General features: G+C 35.1%; 4 protein-coding genes across 6 annotated transcripts; all 4 read left to right on the forward strand.

Moving 5' to 3' along the window:
- The first annotated feature begins 236 nt into the window (after nucleotides 1–236).
- Nucleotides 237–599, forward strand: LOC110710243. Its single transcript, XM_021888517.1, has one exon. It carries the CDS (start codon nucleotides 237–239, stop codon nucleotides 597–599), a length of 363 nt encoding a protein of 120 aa, XP_021744209.1.
- Nucleotides 600–2,816: 2,217 nt separating this feature from the next.
- Nucleotides 2,817–3,749, forward strand: LOC110710245 (glutathione S-transferase T3-like). The gene has a single exon (XM_021888518.1). The coding sequence runs from the start codon at nucleotides 2,817–2,819 to the stop codon at nucleotides 3,747–3,749; it is 933 nt and encodes a 310-aa protein (XP_021744210.1).
- Nucleotides 3,750–4,598: 849 nt separating this feature from the next.
- Nucleotides 4,599–5,986, forward strand: LOC110710246. The gene is made up of 2 exons (XM_021888519.1): nucleotides 4,599–5,055; nucleotides 5,142–5,986. Exons 1-2 carry the CDS (start codon nucleotides 4,599–4,601, stop codon nucleotides 5,984–5,986), a joined length of 1,302 nt encoding a protein of 433 aa, XP_021744211.1.
- Nucleotides 5,987–6,463: 477 nt separating this feature from the next.
- On the forward strand, nucleotides 6,464–14,457 carry LOC110710293. Of its 3 annotated transcripts, none has more exons than XM_021888567.1 (8): nucleotides 6,467–6,979; nucleotides 7,863–8,096; nucleotides 9,304–9,412; nucleotides 10,288–10,333; nucleotides 10,707–10,792; nucleotides 12,054–12,112; nucleotides 13,085–13,193; nucleotides 13,734–14,457. In XM_021888567.1, the coding sequence occupies exons 1-7, from the start codon at nucleotides 6,906–6,908 to the stop codon at nucleotides 13,185–13,187; spliced, it is 711 nt and encodes a 236-aa protein (XP_021744259.1). In that variant the 5' UTR covers nucleotides 6,467–6,905; the 3' UTR covers nucleotides 13,188–13,193; nucleotides 13,734–14,457. The 3 variants fall into 3 exon arrangements, with proteins under 3 accessions (XP_021744260.1, XP_021744259.1, XP_021744258.1); XM_021888566.1 differs by having other exon boundaries at nucleotides 6,469–6,979; nucleotides 13,665–14,457; XM_021888568.1 differs by lacking the exons at nucleotides 13,085–13,193; nucleotides 13,734–14,457 and having other exon boundaries at nucleotides 6,464–6,979; nucleotides 12,014–12,101.
- The last annotated feature ends 6,342 nt before the right edge of the window (nucleotides 14,458–20,799 follow it).

Raw genomic sequence — 20,799 nt, forward strand, 5'->3', positions numbered from 1 at the left:
TGACTGTGGTGTGACATTACATGGTGTGTCAAGTATCTTTCATGGCAGATCAATTATTTACAAGCATTTTATACTTTTCAAATTTATATAACACCATCTTCTTGTACATCAATGTTGTCACAACATACAATATAATCTATTCTCAAAATAATTATGCCTTCTGGTTCAAGTTCAAGTTCAAGCTCTAGGAGCTCGGATTCTGAAAATCCAAACCCCCGTTCATTTAAGTTCGATAAATGGTTCGTAACTGGGTCATGGCAATGCCACTTCGTAATGAAATTGTAGCTGAAACAGTTACTAAGCTCTCTAGAAGGGGTTCAACTTCTCGAAGGCAAAGGAAGAACCATTCTCCCAATCGACCAAGAGATCGCGTTGCTGGTCACAACCGCTTATTCTTAGATTATTTTGCTGAGAATCCTATATATACTGATGATCAATTTCGACAAAGGTTCAGAATGAGAAGGTCGTTATTTCTTCATATAGTTGACAGAGTCCAACAACGTGATCCATGGTTTCAACAAAAATGCACTACAGCTATGAGATTGTTGGCATATGGAGTAGCAACTGACCAAATTGATGAGTACGTCAGAATTAGTTAGGAAAGCTCACTCAATGCCTTATGTAGATTTGTTGATGTTATAATTGCCGAGTTTCAAGACGTGTATTTGAGAAGCCAAATCAAGCTGACTTACAAAGGCTACTAAACATTAGAGAGGTGTGTGGATTCCAGGCATGTTGGGAAGTATAGATTGTATGCATTGAAAGTGGAAAAATTGTCCTACTGCTTGGCAAGGACAATTTCAAGGTCGAGATGGTAAAGCTACAATCATATTAAAAGCAGTTGCATCAAAAGATTTATGGATATAGCATGCTTTTTTTGGAGTTTCGGGTTCATCAAACGACATTAATGTACTAAATCATTCGCTAGTTTTTAACGACATATTTGAAGGACGAGCACCACCGTTGAATTTTGAAGTAAACGGTCCCCAATACAATATGGGATATTACCTAGCAGATGGTATATATCCAGAATGGGCAACTTTTGTAAAAGCATATCGACTTCCACAAGGTCCAAAGGCAAAATTATTTTCACAACGCCAAGAGTCGGTGCGAAAAGATGTTGAGTGTGCTTCTGGAGTTCTCCAAGCAAGATTTGCTATAATTCGAAACTCGGCACTAATATGGAAAATAGAAGTTGTGCAAAAAATAATGATAGCTTGTATCATATTGCATAACATGATTGTTGAAGATGAACGACAAGGTTACCTTCACAACGAAGAATATGGAGATTTTAGTCAGTTTGATCAAGCACAAGATGATGGTGACTCACCAACTAATTATAATGTACGTTGGCGTGCCGATATGCAATCATACCTAAGGAATAGGATGAGAGTACGAAATAGGGAAACATATAATCAACTGTGAGACGACTTGACGGATCATATTTGGGATCGGTTTGGTCATGGTGGTGTTGAGTAAAATGAATTTTTATTCCCTTTACTTTTAATTTTTTATATGTATTTCTTTGTTATGTTTTATTGCGTACGTATCTAATTTTTCCAATTGTTAAGGTGTTGTTGTATGCAAAATTGTAATCTCTATTTTTAGCATTAATGCCATATTTTATATTTGCATTAATAATAATAATAATAATAATAATAATAATAATAATAATAATAATAATAATAATAATAATAATAATAATAATTCTTTTAAAAAAAAAGTGTTGGAGAAATAAGGTAATAATGGAGCAATTATTAAAAGTAAGAGAGAAAAAAAAAAGAGAGAGATTAATATATAGTGTTAAGAACTAGTGCATTTCTTAAGTTACATTAAGGGTAACTTTTAATAAGAATTCTTGATGACGTGGAATAAGAGAGGGAATAAAAATCTACGGAGTACATTATAAGCATTAGTGCATTATTGATGCTCTTAGAGCACTACCGGCAGTGAGGGAAAAAGGCCCTCACGAGTATTAGTTAAGGTGTAAAAAAAAAAACCATTCACCACATCAATGAGAGGAAATCCTCTCATGGCTGAGGGGATTGAAAAACGCTCACGATATGAGGAGAAATTAAGATGAACAGTGCGCTTGTGGGGCCCACGAAAAAATGACGCCAGCGAAATTGGAATAGTGAGATTGCAGCCAAAACGCGTCATTTTGGGCTTGCTGATGCCAAAACGACGGCATTTTGGTTCGAATCTCAGCAAAAAAAATTTAATGTGGTGGCAACTGACGCGTGTCAGACCAGCGTATGGGGAAGCGACACTTGTCCTTGCCAGGACAAGCAACCAATCAGAAAATTTTCCTTTTTTGCAACGGTAATAATATTTAGAACGGTAATATTACCACTATAAAAATTAAAAAAAAAAAAAAAAATTCACCAACGGTTATAAAATTTTTCCCTATATAAATAGAGATGCATTTTGATATAATTTCAAAAACCCAAAAAATCTCATATTCACTAATTTTCCAATCCTCAATTCTTCTTCTTCTTATTATTATTATTAATTACGGTTTTCTTTAAAAAAAAAAATTACTGTCATAATAATTATACTTATAATTATTATTACTATTATTATTATTATTATTATTACTATTGTTATTATTATTATTATTATTATTATTATTATTATTGTTGTTGTTGTTGTTGTTGTTGTTGCTTTTATTATTGCTGTTATTATTATTATTATTGTTGTTGTTGTTGCTGTTTTCATTTTCCGAAAATATAATTTAGTTATTGTTTTTTTAGTAATTGTTGAATTTCTTACTAATTATTGTTTAAAGCTTTATTACTTTACTACTTTATCAACTTATGGATCCTAACAACCCTGATTTTTCGAATCATTTCTCTGATTTGGGTGATGATTTTGTCACTAATCCTCGTTTCCAGCTTTTCCTACAAAGGCTTGGAAACACTTCTTTGCAAAATTCACCACATCAAACACCTCATCAAACTCCTTTCGAAAACACTACCTATGAACCACATTCACCTTTTGTTTATCAAGGGACCAATTCTCAATCTGATGATGAAATGGAAGAACCTGTTCCAGACACTCCTCAATACTCTCCACATCCTCCAAGAGGGTCTGTGAATCAAAACCAACCATCTCCAAAAGCAAGTCGAATGTGGTCTGTTGCGGAGGATGAAGCTCTAATTGGTTTGTATCTTCAATTTAGTGAAGATGCAATTGTTGGTACAAACCAAAAAGCAGCTGCGCTCTGGCGAAAAATATATGTGGCATATGATCAAGCGCGCTCTGAGAAACCCCACATCCTACCGCCAAGACCTTTGAGGAGTTTAGAAAGCCGTTGGAGAAGGATGGCAACTGATTTAATACAATGGAGTAGTTGCTATGACGAAGCTGGAAGGGCAACTGGCAGTGGTTACAACGAAGCAGACCGAATTCATAATGCGAGTAAGTTATTCTATATTTCCTCCAAGCCTACTCCACATAATTTTAATTGTCACCATGGTTGGGAAATGGTTAAAAATGACCCGAAGTGGAGGACAAAACTGAGATGGGCGTTGTCAAGAGAGGAAAGATTAGCTTGCGGTGATGCTGTCGAAGATGACAGTAGCGGAAGTGAAAAGCGGTGTAGAACTGAAGATGAAGATGTTGTTCCCGTTACCGGTTTCATTTCTGGGGGTCTTCCTCGACCTGAGGGCGTTAAAAAGGCAAAGTCCGGGCTTAATAAGGGAAAAGGAGTGGCTTTTGATGTCTCTAACATTACTGAGCAAATGTAGCAGAATAATGCAAGTAGGGAAATTGAGGCACAAATGCGATTGAAGAAGTTGGATTTCGACATGGAAAGGGAAAGAAGGAAGCAAAAACAAGTAGAGCTTCACCAAAAACAAGTCGAAATTCAAGAGAGAAGGCTCAACTATGAAATGCTTCAAGATCTAATGGCAAAGGGACCGGACCTAACTCCCGATGAAGAGGCTTACAAGGAAGAATTACGTGCACTACTCTATGGTAGAAGGAGCATGTAATAATAATCAGCTTAATGTGTTTGCTACTGTTTTATTTAATTAATGTTCAATGTAGTCCTTTTTATTTTAATTAATGTTAAGATGTACTCCTTTTTATTTACAATAATGTGAAATGATGTTTGTTTTTATATAACATTAATTATGCAGTAAAATTTACTTTATTAAATTTGTTTTGAATAATAATCACATGTACAGGTTAATGACAAATATACATCCCAATAAAATCTTCACAACTTTATGTTGAAGAGTCATATCAACTGAACACAAGTAATGAAATAATGACATAGATCATTGAAGAGTCAAATCAACCGTCGAAGTGTCATAGATCACATGCATCAATATTTCAATTGCAATTCAGAGTGCAATGACACATCAATTTCATTGCAGAGATTGCATTGAAGTGTCATGTGGACTTTATATACATGCATGACACATCAATTTCATTGCAGATATTGCAATGATACATGGATTTCAATTCAGAGTTAGTTGATAAATCAGAGCAACTCACATGCATTGATAGTCACTTGGACTATATATACATGCATGTGTTATTCTAAACGGACAGAATCCCAAACAAACCAACTATTAAACCATAGCCAAAACATGTCTTTCATTTCCTCCACCTCAAGCTCTAGTTCTTCTGATTTCTCAAATAACGTTGAATTTGATCGGTTAGTTGATGATTATGCTGCTAACCACCTACCACATATTTTAATTCCCCAAGACTCACCACAAGAATTCCAGCTTAATAATGATATAACAAATGTCCCGGAGCCTAAAAGGGATAGGGAAAGAGAAAAAGGGCATGTGCAACTATATAACGATTATTTTGCGAGTAATGCAGTGTATAACGACAACCAATTCCGCCGTAGATTTCTTATGCAAAGATCTTTGTTCTGTCGCATTATGAATAAGGTGGTTGAAGGGGATCAATTCTTCCAACAACGTCGGAATGCAGCTGGAAAGCTTGGTTTATCACCGTTGCAGAAATGCACCGTTGCAATAAGAATGTTAGCGTATGGCGTAGCCCCCGATGTCGTGGATGAATATCTTCGTATAGGTTAAACAACCTCAAGGAATGCAATGCAACAATTCTGTCAGGGGTTATTACACATTTTGAAAGTGAATATCTACGTAAACCTACAGATGAAGATCTAAGGAGAATCCTTCACCAAAATGAATTGCGTGGGTTTCCAGGCATGGTTGGTAGTATAGACTGCATGCATTGGGACTGGAAGAATTGTCCTACGGCTTGGAAAGCACAATATGCTGGTCGTAACAAAACTGCAACCCTCATTCTTGAAGCCGTTGCTGATCAAGATTTATGGATTTGGCATGCGTTCTTTGGAATGCCTGGCTCATGTAATGATCTTAATGTCTTTTACCGTTCACCAGTGTTTGATGATGTTTTACAAGGTCATGCACCACCAATAAATTTTTGGGTTAACGGACATCAATATGAGTTGGCCTACTACTTGGCAGATGGGATTTACCCGAGATGGCCAACTTTTATACAAGGTATAACACATCCTCAAGTTCAAAAAGACAAGTTGTTTACTGATCAACAAGCAGCAGTTCGGAAAGACGTTGAACGGGCTTTCGGAGTTTTACAAGCCAGGTTTGCTATACTCCGACAACCAGCACTTGCATACGACGAAGATATTCTTTGTGACATTATCAAAGGCTGTATAATAATGCACAACATGATCGTCGAGGATGAACGACACAACTACACCCGCGCAGATGTTTTGAGACGATACTACGAAGAAGATGGACCACAACGTACAGCAGCGCGGCCGGGACCGAGCACAAGTGCCACGGTGAATAACAACGAGCCATTTGAATTCAACGTCGGGCGGCCACCCAACATTGATTTCAACGCATACTTTCAAAGGAGGATTGCCCTTCGTGATAGACAAATTCATTCGTCTCTCAAACAAGATTTAGTAGAGCACATATGGCAGAACTTTCGTCATAACATGACCGAATAAGCAAATTTGTAGTTTGTAATCGTATCGTTTTTAGGTTTTAATACTCGTGTTCGTGTATTGCTTTAGGTCAATCCGCTTTTTTTAAATTCGTAACCGTACTTTTTTTAATATCCGATGTATTTGTATTGCCGTTTATGTGTTCATTTAAAAAATGCGCTTCTAATTAATCGTTTAAGTTACAAAAAACATCTTTCGTATAATCTATAATTGCTGTTATTTGCTTTAGTTTTTATATTTTAATTAAAACGTAAAATAAAAAATATTGTAAATGGTATATTTAGAAATTTTAACCGTAATTAATTGAATAAAAAGACATTTCAAAAAAAAAAATCAATTTTTTTTTAATAATTATTAAATAATAATCAAAACGTAATTATAAAAATTAAATATTACATATTTTAAATTGTATTGGAAAGTTACATATGTAGTATAAACATTATTAAAAAAAAAAAGAGAAACAAAATGGTGATGTGTATTATGGTATAGTAAATAGGGGAGGATAAAGTGATGAGGAGTTTTTTTTTTTTTTTTGAGCATTGGTGTAGTTAAAAAAACCTCTCATGAGACGAATTGGATATGAAGAGTGAAAAAGTGGGTAGAGAGAGATTGAAGGGTTTGTTTTCTCACTGCTGCTGATAGTGGTCCTAGACTCGTTACTGTTACTCTACCTTAAATTCTGTACTAAAAAAATGGGTCGCAATCGTTATCCATCATCATGAGATCAATTCCAGTCTTCCACACAAAAATGGTGATCCTACTTAATCCTTTCTTTCTTTCTCCAAAAAAAACCTTTCATTTCTCGCGGAATATCAGAAAAGGATTCTTTTGGGTTTTAAAAAAATTTCCATCAAATTGTAGATTTCTGTAATTTCCCATAATCCCAATTCTTCTGTAATTGTGTTTGTGAATTTTGGAGCAAATGCAAATGCGATATTGTGGATGCCATGGCATTTTCAAATTACCTACCAATCTCTATAATTTACCTTCTACCAGGTTATTTTTCTGCAATTTTATCTTCAAATTAATGCCCCTTTTTATATTTTTATGGGATTTAACAAGTTAATTTCCTCTTATTTTAAGTGCTATTTGCATGATTTAACCGTTTTAATTATGTAAAAGTTGGGTTTTTTTTTTATTTTTTTATTAATTTCTTAGTTGTAATTAAATACACTGAGAGTTTAAATTCCACTGTTTGAAAGTAATAATCGTTCATTAGTGTAATTTAAATTAGTAATGTGACAACTGAATTCGGATGCTATGTAATGGATAAGGTGTACTTTTATTGTCCTAAATTTTCAGTTGTGAGTACTTTAGTTTATCAGTCATTCACCAAAACATAAATTCTGATTGTTCTTAAATGATTGTACTTTAGCTTTAATGTCTAATTGTTTAGGAAGGAAAATTCAGTTTGATGTGTTAATTTGTGATTCATGGATTTATCATGGTAAATAGTTTTTAATTTAGGATGACAAAGAATTAGTCAAACCTAGTGAGATTTATTCTTATCAATTGATTATGACCTTGTAAGAACTGAAACTTCTGGGGTATTGATTTCCTCGCTTCCGAAACCCCATTTATTTCCATGCTAATGAAGACCGGATTTGGCTGTGACATGAGGTTTTACCATTTTTGAAACGTTTCCGTGTATTCGTTTAAGTGATGCATAGGTTATGACTTAGTAATGGATGTTTATCCTTTTTAATATGGTGAAAATTTAAAATTCTTAACTTTGATGACGGTTTATGTTTGTTGCAATTCATAGTACTCCATAATTTTGATGTATTGTCCTTTGTTATGATTCATTATGTACGATATAAATCAATGATCATGATTTATGCAGACGTATATTGTTGTTTTTGACAATTTTGTCTTTCAGGAAGGTGGTTGATGTCATCCAAGTTATTAAAGACGATTCTACCAATTCTGAAGTAAAAAGGGCTCTTTTAGGAGCCAAAAAGAAGGAAAGAATCAAGTTACCTTCTTACAAGAATGCTTGTGTTGGCGAAATGTATCATATTAGTCAATTTTTGAAGCATCCAACTGGAGTTGAAGCGATGTTGAATGTAAATGCTCTTGAAAGTTATGTACTGATCGATACCAACACATATAGGTATCGTTTGTTTCTTGGTTCTTATCTTCTTCTATCATGCTTATTATCGTTGCGTTTCCTTGGTTAAACTATCACGGTTGGTAATTTTTATTGTTATGTTGCTCAAAATTATTATTTTTTAGTTATCCAGTTGTTAAGTTTGTTTGATGTTACTAATCATTTGGGACTGTTAGTATACTTATTTCAAAAACTCTGGTCTTGTCTTTTAGAGCAATTTTTTTTGGAATAATGCTGTCGTGCTTTTCACCATGTAACTGCTTAATATGACTTGATTTTTAGACTATCTACTCAAATTGGGGCAGTTTTAATTTTATTTAATGTCATCAGCCAGTTTGTTCAATCTTTGTGCCACTTGTTTGTGATAGCTCGATAGGAGGGGACATGATCAGAGTTTCTTGTGCTCTTTAATTCGGTATTTAGGAGAGTAGAGGAGGGAAATCTATCATGCACATTCTGATCTACTGATCATAATGTAAAGGGATCATTATGCCTTCCTATACCCTCCTTCCCTCCGCTTGATGATATATTATTGAACAGTGGTAAGAAATGGTGCACTTCTTTCTTCTCTTGCCTAGTACCGTGAAAACACTTTCAAACATAGGATTAGAAGAGTAAAAGGAGTTGACCCTCTCACTTAATTCTTACTGTTAAGCCTCCTATTCTTAATATGAAGGGATGTTACATCAGCACATTTAGAGTTTTTGGAATTTTGGGCTTGGATAGAAGTGACTGATTATGGTTCGCAACTATACATTGACAACCATTTTTAGCAGAATATGTGGAGGCCAAATGGAACAATCACTAAGATATGGCCTGTTTTGAACTATGAGACGTTTAGTGGTATGTTACCTTGTTAGAGTTTTGTTCATACTAAACTCTGAAAATTCTCTGGTGACTTGGTGAGTTAGTGAATTTATCTTAGCAGATCGGCTTAAAGCACTAATTATAACAAAAGAACCATGGCATTAAAATTAACAGGGAGAGGCTTTTGGGGCCTTATCCTTGGGTTGAGTAAAATTACTCCTGATCACAATCAATTTGATCATTAGAGAAACAATTCATGTTTTGACCACGAAAACAGGAAAAGATTTTATTGCAGCCACCCACTTTACCATTCAAAAAGATCACTGGAATTCTGATGCCTTCATGTATGTCCTTATATGCTGGAAACTTGTGGGCATGACATTCCTATGTTTTCTCTTTGTAGGTGCAAGCTTCCATCAATCCAACTTCTGAACTTTGAGGTGGCCCCTGTCCTGGACTTGCAAGTGACTCCAGCCAGTGAATGTTGCATTGTTGAGCTGTTGTCTTGTAAGGTTAGTTTAAATCTTGAGCTAATTTGTGTAAGGTTCATTTATTTATTTATTTATTTTATTTTATTTTTATTTTTCGGGGGTGGGGGAACTGGGGAAGGAGGTGACACAATTGTTTGCCACTTGCAAACTGGTGGCTAAAAACTTATGTGAATAAGAGAAAAGATATACTGATGCACATGAATTGTATGAGTGTAAATGTATCAGGGGTTTGGATGGAAAGGAAGATTCTCTATTTTTGTGCTTTCTGCATTGTGTTTGTTTCAGTATACTGTAGTGTCATGCTTTTCTACTTGAAAATTTTCTTGGTGTTATCCCGATAAAACTGAAATCTAGCATGATCAATATTCCATTTTCCATGTTCCTTTTTCTGCTTATGCTTGCTTCTAGAAGACTAAAAAGGTGCTTTGCTTTATTTTATTTTTTTATAACATCCTTGAGGCTTTTCCTCTTTCTTGTCTTTCTCTTTAGAAGGTCTTTTCTTCTCTCATCAATAGAAGATATGACCTCTCCAAGAGCAACATCAACCACAATAACAACGATAATGGTATTTCCTTGTTCATTTGACTGATGCCCAATGAACGGGAAGAGCATAGGAATTGCAGATCTGGTATAACTGGATAATAAATGTGGGTGTGAAGGAACACGTATTAAAGAGGATAATAGGAAATAATTGTGTAAATATGACTAGACTATGATGAAATTCCATGACTCTTTAGGCTTCATTCTCAATTCAGTCTGCCATATATTGTAAGGGAAGCTCAATTGCCAACTTGTACATTCAGTTAGAGTACTCAATTCTTGCTTTATGCCTGTTCATGAGCAAAGAGAAAACTTATCTATGTAAAAGCCACTTATTTCATTTTTGTGCATTGCAGTTTGAGGGCTCAGAAATAGTGGAGAACCAGAACCAATATTTCTCAGGTTGGCTTGAATCCAAATCTATTTACTGCGCTAAATGAATCTATTAACATTTGCTGCTGCGCCCCTTCAGACTTTCAGAGGATATCCCTTACGGAACTAAACATATGTATTTGGAAGTAAAATATTAATGAATTATGACTTGCTACATACAGACACACATGCACACACGCATAAAAGAAGGTGGATTAATATCTGTTGGTTTTACCTGTGAGTTTATATATATATATATATCTTCTGGAATAGATATTGTTTTCATTGCTTACTGCAACTACAATTTCCCTCTAGAATGTCGAGATGGTAGGTGCAAAAATTGTTAGCACCCTGGATTTCAATTGACTAATCTGCTATCTCTAATGTCTGCTTTTGATTGCAGCAACCATGAAGAATTTCATAAGTTGGAACATAACTGGTTCAGAATCATTTCTGGAGGTTGATGTGAAGTTGAATATCACTCTTGAGGTCTTAATCCTTTCCTTTCAATACATTTAATGAAAAATGTTCCTATGACATTTCTGTTAAGAAATTTCAGCTGGGAAGGTTATGTTCTAGCTTCTGGAGGTCTTGATCTGATGTATTTTCATCAACAGATTTATGATTAGAGAGTGTTGTATCTTTCGAGTGCTACACTTTGACGGTCATGTACTTGGTGGTTAGGGACATTCTTTTTGTCAAAGTGTTCAATAAATGCTACGAGAATGCTCAAGATTGAACCTTTTTTTTTTTTTTTTTTTTTTTTATGACAGGAAGATTGAACCTTGTTTTAGTGTGATTCTACTTTAAAATCAACTTTTCTGTTCTGTATATGCCCTTCCTGAAAACAAATTCTTTGCTTCTACAATAATATGATGTATGGTATAGGAATTCCTGGGAGTAAATTTGTGTGTGAAAATCATTCATTCTTGTTACTCGTAATGCAATAGCAACCAACTTGATCATGACTTGTGCGTATGAGAAGCAAGACCAGTCATTAAAAGAGAGCCAATTTATTCTATAGTTGTGTGATTTTAACTATAAATCTATAATAATAGTTTCTGTTGACTTGTTGAGCCCCTTTAATTTTAGGTGCTATGTTGCTATTTGTTCTTCCAACTTTCCAAGTACCCTCTTTTTCTAGGTTTATCGTTGATCCAAACCCTAAGCAATACTGAACATAAACAAATCCAACCTTTAAATATTTTTTTGGTTGGTCATATGTATATTTGTTTTAGCACCATAGTATGTAACTACGTAGTGAAAATCTTTCAAATTAAACCGTAGAATATTGCATTCTTCTTATTAAACTTTATTTTATCTACTACTCATTTTTATTGACATTCATGTCTTAGATGAACACAGATCAATTATTATCCAACTGTATTGATTTAACGGCTGCCTTCCTGGCTTTCCACTGGTCTATCAATCTCAAGTGTCAACCAAAAACAATTTTTGTTATTTTTTTTTAAAAAAAAAAATCTCTAATTATGCTAAAATTGTCATAGACAATAATACAAAGTTGCTATTTGTTTGATTAATTTGGGTTTTGTTTTCTTAGTATCAATTTGCAATGTCATTTTTTCTAATTACTTATTCATGATTCTGTTTTTGACATTTATTTTTGTTTGAACACCTTTCGTTCAACGAACCTTAACTTCCCATCAAGTTCTGCAACAGTGATTTATCCCATCTTTTACTCTTTGGCAGTTTGGCGTAGGCTGATCAAGCTATATATTTTTGCGTGCAGATTTACAATCAGCCCTTTACACTGCTGCCTGTATCTACTGTTGAACGCCCTGGAAATTTGTAAGCAAATTGAAATTTCGTTCTTTTCTTTTCATTTTATACACTTCCACTGTTGTGATGTACCTCTCCTTTAGCAGTTATATTCTATATAGTGTGCAACATGTGCCGAATGCATGGTATTTCAGGTACCAACATGTGATGTACCCTCTCCAAGGTCTTTTTGCTGCATCATTTCTATCTTTCAGCTTGATTTGTGTTTGACTTCCTCTGAGTGGATATAGGCTGCCTGTAAGACTGTTTTTAAACAACAATGCCAAAGCCTTAATCCATGGGTATCGACTATCGAGTGCATGAACCAAGAAATTAATGCCTGTGGTTGTCCACAAGAATCCTCATCCTACTTTCACTATTCACTTCTATATAGTTCTATAGATGATTAGATGGTCTAACTTTTAAGTGGACTTTTTTTCTTTTTTTGTTTTTTTTGGGGTTGGGGGGTGGGGGGATAATGTGTTCATAACTTCATACTTCCTCCGTTTCTTATACTTATAACACTTTGACTTTTACTGTATTCATATATTTCACTTTGACTAGCTTTGATATTTTGTATTTAAGAAAAAATATAGTCATGTGGGATCTCATTAGAAACGTCTCCACAATATCAAAAATTTATAATTTTTACATATATATAATTAGAGAGTTTAGTGATTGAAATGATGTGTTGACAAGCGTGAAATGAGAAGTGTTGCAATTTAAAAATAAAAAATAAAAAAAAGGGTAATATTAGTTTTCTCAATGTGAATGATATATATTATCTTGGTATGTGGGTATAGAAGTACTAAGTTGAGGATCTTATTACTTTCGTATAAAAAAAAATAAAAGTATAATTGGCTACTTTAGTATACAAAGTAATTTATACTACTAGTACTACTATTATTACTTTCATCATCAAGAAAAACTGATGACCAGTGTTTACATATATCTTGCTTTTGAACCCTTTGTGGATGCTTATTGAGTTTTCTTCGCATGCAGAGTTTTGCAGGCACTCTTGGACAGGTTTGTTCCTCTTCTCTTGCAGCAATTGTTACAAGACTATGATGCTTGGCTTACGCAACAACGTAGAAATCTTCCGTAACTCCAGGTTGGTAGTTTGGTTTATATAGATGGTATACTACAACCAAGTGTGCTTTCTGGTGGTACTTTCTTGACAACTTTGGCAAACATAATATGATAATTTCTAAGTTCTAACCAATGGGTCTAACTACCTGTTCACATAATAAATGAAAAATGTTTTAAAAGAAAAAATTTGTTATCGGTCATGAGTATCATGAAAGATTTTGTATACAAAACCTTGTAATTATTGGATTTATTGTTTGTTTCATTTTTTAATTTAAAAAACTGTTGGACGTTTATAAGTTCTGCCATGCGTTCTCTCTCTCTTTTGGTTTAGAATGATCACTTATCAGTGAAAAGTTTGACATAAATTTTGCAACCAATGCGTTATTTTGGGTTTCATAGTGCAAGTTTCAGTGATCTCAGCATCCTTCATTATAGAAACTTTATCTACCAGATTCTTGTTAATCAAAGTGCTTTATTTGTGGAATATTTGCAGGTAATCTTCCTTGTTGGCTCAGTTTATTTGTCTACTGCAATGCAAGTTTGTTAACACCGGCATCTGTAGTTAGCAATTCACATGTGGATCCTGGTGGAAATTGATCAAGTTGGAAAATTCAAAGATGGATAAGAATGTACTCGAGTTGCCAGTTTGAATTACAGTGCTGAAACCTATAAATCATATAGGAGGTAAATAAATGTTGGAAATCTCAGAAGCAGAAACTGCATGAGTGATTATGTATTTGGCTGCTGAAATCTGAGCTTCTGAAACAGTGGAACCTGCAGAGAGAATTGGATTCACCAAACTTCACACTAACATTACATTGCTGTTAGATGCCGAGAAAGAGTTACTGAACTGGAACGAAATAACAAAATAAACAAAAATACATGTGAACAACTAACAAATATCACGGATACATCCAATTATCCAAAGCTTTATGTAACAGCATGGCAAAGCTTTATGTGAGAAAAACATTCAAATCCGAAAGGGTGTTGAGTAGTCAATACTTGCAGCTCATGTAATTGATGATCAATCAACCGAAGTTCAGTTGACATGTAAGGTATTTGAAGTTTTAATTTATAGTTTATATTGATATCCTACCTGAAAACACAATCATGCAAGCAGAGGAGCTGCTTAGATGCTTGAACTAGGTAAAGCTCCTCTCAAGTTTTATGGCAGCTTTTCTTTCAACCGTGACCATAACAATGATGCATATCAATGCAAAACTGCTCTAGAACAATTGTGTTATGTTGAATGTACTCTAGAAATTTGAAGTCATCTTTGTTCCCCTGATCTTACTAGCCTATTGATGATAAAACGTTTTGAGCTTACTAGCCAAAAGAATACGGGGCAAATTCTAGTGCATAACTGCATACCACCACCACTTAAAGGTTTTAGCACTAGAGGACTAGACATACCATTAACAAAATTGGACCCTCTGTTCATTAAGATTGCCTCGTATAATAAAATGGATGTGCCAATTGATTTGTCTCATTCAATTTTTTATTTATTCTCACAACTTTACAATTTTACATCTCTTGTGCAACAACAAAAAGACCAAAAAAAAAAATGAATCTTTCATGCTTTTAAATAAAAAGGGGTATGGAGTGATAAGTATTTTGTCGATAATTGCGTTGGCTAACTCATTGCATTCATGACAAAGTCAAAAGCTAAAAGCCAAGCAAAAAGCTATGCCAAACACCCCCAAAATAACCTAAACTTTAGATTATTGTCTTTTGCCTTGGTTATCAAAACCCTAATTGGTAAATCTTAATTGAGGTTTTACCTAGAACTCTTAATTTATCAACAATAACCACTTAAATTACTCCGATTTTGCTCTTTATCAATATATCATCATACTCCAGAAATTTACATTTAATGATGAAGTTTTTTTTTAAGAAAAAAATAATAATAAACTATATTAAGTTCTTAAGAGCACAAGCATTCACAAGGATTATAATCCTTTTAGGTGTCCTTTTACTTCCTTTTCAACTTCCTTATTGATGTCAACATTGCTAAAAGGATACTGTTAGGAAAAGGATTTGCTCTTTTCCTTTTGGTGGAAATGGTGCAAAACCTTGGCTGGTGTGCCAAAAAGTTGCCAAATTGGCATTTTTTATTAAAAAAAATAAAATAAAAAGATGGGGATAAAATTCAAGTGAATTGCTATTCGTCGCTCCCATTTTAATGTGAAGTTACTGTTTTGCCCTTGTGTGAATTTGGGCTATATAAGGCTCCACCACTTTGTCACATAGTTTCCCGATCATTTTAATATTATTCCCGAGTACTTTGACCCACCACTTGCCTTAAAAAAATCCCGAGCCCGAAAATTCCCGAGTCCACCACCAAAAATATTAAATTTTTTTAAAAAAAATTATCAAGATTTAGCGACGGATTTTGGACGATGAACGACGACGACGATCGTACACCGGAGGCATCTTCGGAAGAATCTGTAAGTCGTAGAAACTTTTTTTTTTTTTTTTTGAAAAAGGCTCACCCGCCCAAAAATTCCAAATCCTCCATGGAGGATCCGAATTTTTTGGGCGGATGTGCCTTTTTCATTTAATTTTTTTTTTGTATGTTATTGATTATTATTATTATTATTATTATTATTATTATTATTATTATTATTATTATTATTATTGTGATTATTATTATTGTTGTTGTTGTTGTTGTTGTTGTTGTTGTTTTATATATTGTTATTAATATTGTAATTATTATTATGTGGGATGCATTAATTAGGCAGTGAACTCATTTATGTACGTTGACTCAGGTTGAACAATTGTAGCTATGTAATATAAATCAATAAAAGCAATTAAACAAAGTTTCATCAAAACCAAATATTAAATAAGTCTCCAGTTCTTAAATTACATGCCGAATACAAAGTGCTGTAAAACAATCACTATAAGCTAATAAAAAACTAAAAGACAAGTACTTCACAACCCCATCATCGCCTTCCAGTCAGCTATCAGCTGCTCAGTCATTGCCCTTGTTTCACGCGACATGCTGGGATACTCATCCAGTGATCTTCGGTGAATCTCCAAGGACCGACCTATCCACTGCAAATAACAGTACAACATATTAATTACAGAAATTACAATTTGTTTATGTGGTATTTATAGTATAATAAAACACAACTACTTACATAGTCCTTGTTAGTCCTCTCAGGTAGTTTGGTACTCCCATCTGATGACCCACCAGGAGAAAGACGAGGATGAGAAAATCGGTACAGCCACTGCATGTAACCAGGACCGACCGTAGGAGCTCCACCACCGAGTCTGGTGAAGGCACCTAAAACAACACTGAAAGACGAGACAGGGACAAACCGAGTCCACATCACAGATGTCATCTCGGTCGGAAAGTCAACCCGATACATCTTCAAGTTCGTCGGTCTCTTGGCCTTCTCGGGCCTGATAATGGTCCGCGGAATGTCCTGCACAGATCCAAGCCGTCGGACCACCCGATCAGGCATGTATGGCTCAACGATGCTACGGTACTGGATGCAGCCAATAAATAGAGTGCCTGGCATGCGTCGTTCAGGATCAACTCCGTACGGTAGCCAGTTAACCTCATTGTCAGTCAGCTGATCCAATCTAGCACAAAAAGCAAGGAGGCGCTCCATGCTCTTGTTCGGGCATCCCGATCCCACATCCTAAGCAGACGCACGAGGAATACTAAGCTCCCTCGTCAAGGTTTCCTGCTGAGGCCGGAAGCACGGAAAGTACTCGTAGATCCACGCCTGCAGAAGCGTGAGACAACCGGCAATTAAATCGGCATCTTTTCTTGATGCCGTACCCAACTGGCGATACAGATATGCTAGAGCAACTGAACCCCAAAAGTACTCATAGATCACTAGATCATCAACAACAAGCTCGTTGAGGAAGGACGGATGAGTTCGGTTACCACTCTTGTCCAAAAACAGACATTCGCCCAGCACTAACCACATGTACGCACCGTAATGGACATTGAAGGGCCTCTGCGCCTCCAAGGTCGAGTCCATAATCCTCTCGGTCAGCACCCCACTACCCTGCCAAATGGTTTTCGTACCGCACTTCTCATTCAACTCTTCCGCAGTCATGTCCATGGTAATCGAGCACGCGTCCCGTATGGCGTCCGTGCTAGGAGTAGTGGAAACCATGGAACCATCAACACGAAGCCCAAGAATATGGTACACATCGTGCAGCATGATCGTGATCTCCCTAAATGGCATGTGAAACGTGTTCGTATCTAGCTGCCACTCTCAACAAACACAAAAGTCAACGGCCAGTCAAAACGCCTAAACATGATCCCTGGTAAGTGAGACAAACCACTACCGTCAATCAATTCTAGGTGCTCCTGTGCAAGACGACCTCGCCAGGTAACCAATGCAGAACACAACTGTGTCCTGCTCAAACAGCGCAAAACATTACGCTCCTGCCCGCCCCAAATATATGCAGCCACGTGACCGCCAAAATTAGGGATAACAGTACCATCCTCAAGACCACCTGGCATCGGCTGTTGCACTACCCATGTCTCTGCTGAGCTGGTGGAAGGCTGACTCGCTTGACTGCTACTAATAATCTCCCATGCTGACCCCTATGCACCGTATGATAATCCTGAGGGTCATACTCTTCATCTCGATCAGCCTGACTTGCCCGCTCATCGTCCTCATCGTCAGATGTCGGCACTCCACCCGACGAGTACATGGGGAGGCTCCCTTGCGACTGATGCTCCCCCGACCAAGTACCAGTAGACCCATATTGCTGCTCATGATGATACGGTGCCCCCATATTTACTGAACGACCCAACTCTTTCCTAACAAACGCATTCAAACGTCTTGATATTGCATGACAAGCACCCGAACCCTCAATCTACATTAAATAAGTACAAAATCAAATATCAGTAATAATTACAAATATAACTATGATATTAAAGTTGAACAACTAATATTCAAATTCAAAAAAATAAACAATATTACAATAACAACAGTATTAATAACAATAACAATAATAATGGTAATAATACTAACAACAACAACAATAATAAGAATATTCCCAACAACGATAATAATAATAACAATTATAATAATAGTACTATTTCTACTAATAATAACAGCCCTAATACTAATAACATTACTAATAATAATAATTTTAATCAGTTATTAAAAAAATATTAATCATGAAAAGAAAAATATGTTAAGCACGAAAAATAAAAAAAAAACATTTATCATGAGAAAAAAACAAAATTCCGAATAATCACGAAAAAAAAAATTGTTAACCACGAAAAAAGAAACATACCACTAATCATGAGAAAAAAAAACAAAAAATTCGGAATAATTTTAATCGGTTATTTAAAAAATATTAATCACAACAAATAAAAAAAACATAACATTAATCATGAGAAAAAAATAATAATTAAGCACGAAAAGAAAAAATATTAAGAATAAAATAAAAAAATAAAAAAAAAATTAGAATTCAGGGACATCCGCCTGCAATTTTTGGATCTCCCAAGGAACATCCGGAAATTTCAGGCGGATGTTTTTTTTTTACGAATTAACGAAAAACGCAACAAATTTCAGCCATACCTGCTCGCCGCCTCCCACGCCGCCGCCACGACCGCTGAAAGTGAGCCTTATTCGCCTCCAATCCGCCATTGGATTACCCTCCTTGGATTGGTGGTGGTTGTTGTTCTTTTCCTTTTTTATTTTCTGTTTTTTTTTTCCCAAATTTTCTGTTTTTTTAATTTTTGAAGAGAATTTCAATTTTTAGAGAGAGAAAATTTTAGAGAGAGAAGTACGAGCGTGAAATGTGTTGTAAGTGTCGTGAGTATTTATATACGGGGGGCAAAAACAGAATTTCATGAAAAAAAATGCGAGCGACGGGTTGTAATTTGGGAGCGACGTTTAACAACACCCAAATTCAATGGTGTCAGTAATTTGTGGGAAACTAGTGTTCAACCGTAATATCACAAATTGTGGGAAATTATTGTTCATGATTTCAAAGTACAATTATTTTCATATAGCAATAATATCTCAAACGGTCATATTTTTTAAAAAAACAAAAAACACCAATGGTAATAATTTTTTTTCCTCTATAAAATGAGTATAATTTGTGCATAATTTGACCGACTTTCATTTTTAGCATTTTGTTGTCATTAGTCTATAAATTCCCAAAAAAAATTCTATTCTCACTCATACACTAGTATAATTCTCCATTTTAGTTTTAATATCACTTTCAATTACTTTTCAACATGGATCGTAATAATTCAAATTACGAGAGAAATATGAATTTCCAAAATAATCCAAACTTCCAATATAATCAAAATAATCCTCCTTTTGATCAACCTTATGAGTAATCCTCAATTTCAAGCTGCTTTACAATGGTATAGTAGTCAATCAAGACCGATAATTGTCAATAACAAGCCCTATTTTCAAGCCTCTTTTCCTTTTCCTCAAAGTATCTCATTATCTCAACAACCTCTTGGTAATATGTCGTTTTTTTCCTATTTATGAACATTTCACTCAGAATATGGACCAGTCACCGTGAGGTTTTGCTGGTAGCAATGCAACTCCAATAGAGGGAAGTGGTGATGAACATGTCGAAGAATTTGTGGGGGCGCAACATCTAGAAGACATTGACAATGTTGATGTCGAAATTGTTCCTGAACAAAATGTCAATACCACCGGACAAAGGAAAAACCAATCATGGGGCATAGCCGAAGATAAATCACTTGTATCGGCCTGCATAATTGCAAGACGTGACGTATTGAAGGGAACCAAGACAAAGAAAAGCGGGTTATGGGTTGAAATCTATGACCTTTACGAAAAGGCCAGAATAGAGAATCCCGCTGAAATAAAGGTAAGAAACATTAAATCTATGCAAAATCGATGGGATTTTATCAATTTACATTGTGGTAAATGGGTAAATGCATATGGCTATCATTATCGAATGAAGGGTAGTAGTGAGTCCGAGCAAAATTTGGAGAAATTTGTTCACAACGTTTATTACGCAACTAACGGTATGATGTTTTGTTTTTGCATTGTTTTGAAACTTTGAGAAAATATCCGAAATGGGATCCTTCATTGGCCAAAAAACAATCGAATATGTTACCTAGTGACCAAACATCAACCAAAAGTGGGGGAAGCGGTAAAAGATCACAACCTGATCCACCATCCTAGGTTGGGGGATGAGCTAAAAGACCTAGTGGCATAAAACAAACAAAGATGAAAGGTAAAGCATCTACTACTTCATTTTCAAGTATAAATCTTGAATCGTTAAATACAAATTTTAACGAAGTTGGTGATAACTTGAATGATTTGGTGGGCGACTACTAGATCAATTGAAGGAAAGAGATAAACTAAAAAAAGAAAAAGCTGAAGAAAAGAAAAGGCAAAAGGACGAGGCTATGAAGTTTAGAATGTTAGAAAGGTTAATGTAGAAGCCCGTTCTTGATGATGTTGAATTAGAAATGTATAAGAAACTTAGAGATGAATTCAGTAGTAGATTTTCGCTTTGAATTAATTTACCTGATTGTACTTGGTTATCATTATTACAATTTGCGATTATGAGTTGTATGTTATATTATTATTGTTAGTATCGTTATTGTCATTGTAACTAGAATTATTGTCATTGTACCATTTTAATGAGTATAATTT

This window comes from Chenopodium quinoa, unplaced genomic scaffold, assembly GCF_001683475.1.
Source record: "Chenopodium quinoa cultivar QQ74 unplaced genomic scaffold, ASM168347v1, whole genome shotgun sequence".
Taxonomy (NCBI): Eukaryota; Viridiplantae; Streptophyta; class Magnoliopsida; order Caryophyllales; family Amaranthaceae; genus Chenopodium; species Chenopodium quinoa.

What these genes read in the sequence shown, in the direction of transcription:
- LOC110710246 (XM_021888519.1), top strand. Translation starts at nt 4,599, where the DNA reads ATGTCTTTCATTTCCTCCACCTCAAGCTCTAGTTCTTCTGATTTCTCA. An exon ending in GGATGAATATCTTCGTATAG is followed by an intron (nt 5,056 to 5,141) that starts GTTAAACAACCT and finishes GTAAACCTACAG; the next exon opens with ATGAAGATCTAAGGAGAATC.
- LOC110710293 (XM_021888567.1), top strand. Translation starts at nt 6,906, where the DNA reads ATGCAAATGCGATATTGTGGATGCCATGGCATTTTCAAATTACCTACC. An exon ending in TTGAGCTGTTGTCTTGTAAG is followed by an intron (nt 9,413 to 10,287) that starts GTTAGTTTAAAT and finishes TGTGCATTGCAG; the next exon opens with TTTGAGGGCTCAGAAATAGT. An exon ending in CCAGAACCAATATTTCTCAG is followed by an intron (nt 10,334 to 10,706) that starts GTTGGCTTGAAT and finishes TTTTGATTGCAG; the next exon opens with CAACCATGAAGAATTTCATA.
- LOC110710245 (XM_021888518.1), top strand. Translation starts at nt 2,817, where the DNA reads ATGGATCCTAACAACCCTGATTTTTCGAATCATTTCTCTGATTTGGGT.
- LOC110710243 (XM_021888517.1), top strand. Translation starts at nt 237, where the DNA reads ATGGTTCGTAACTGGGTCATGGCAATGCCACTTCGTAATGAAATTGTA.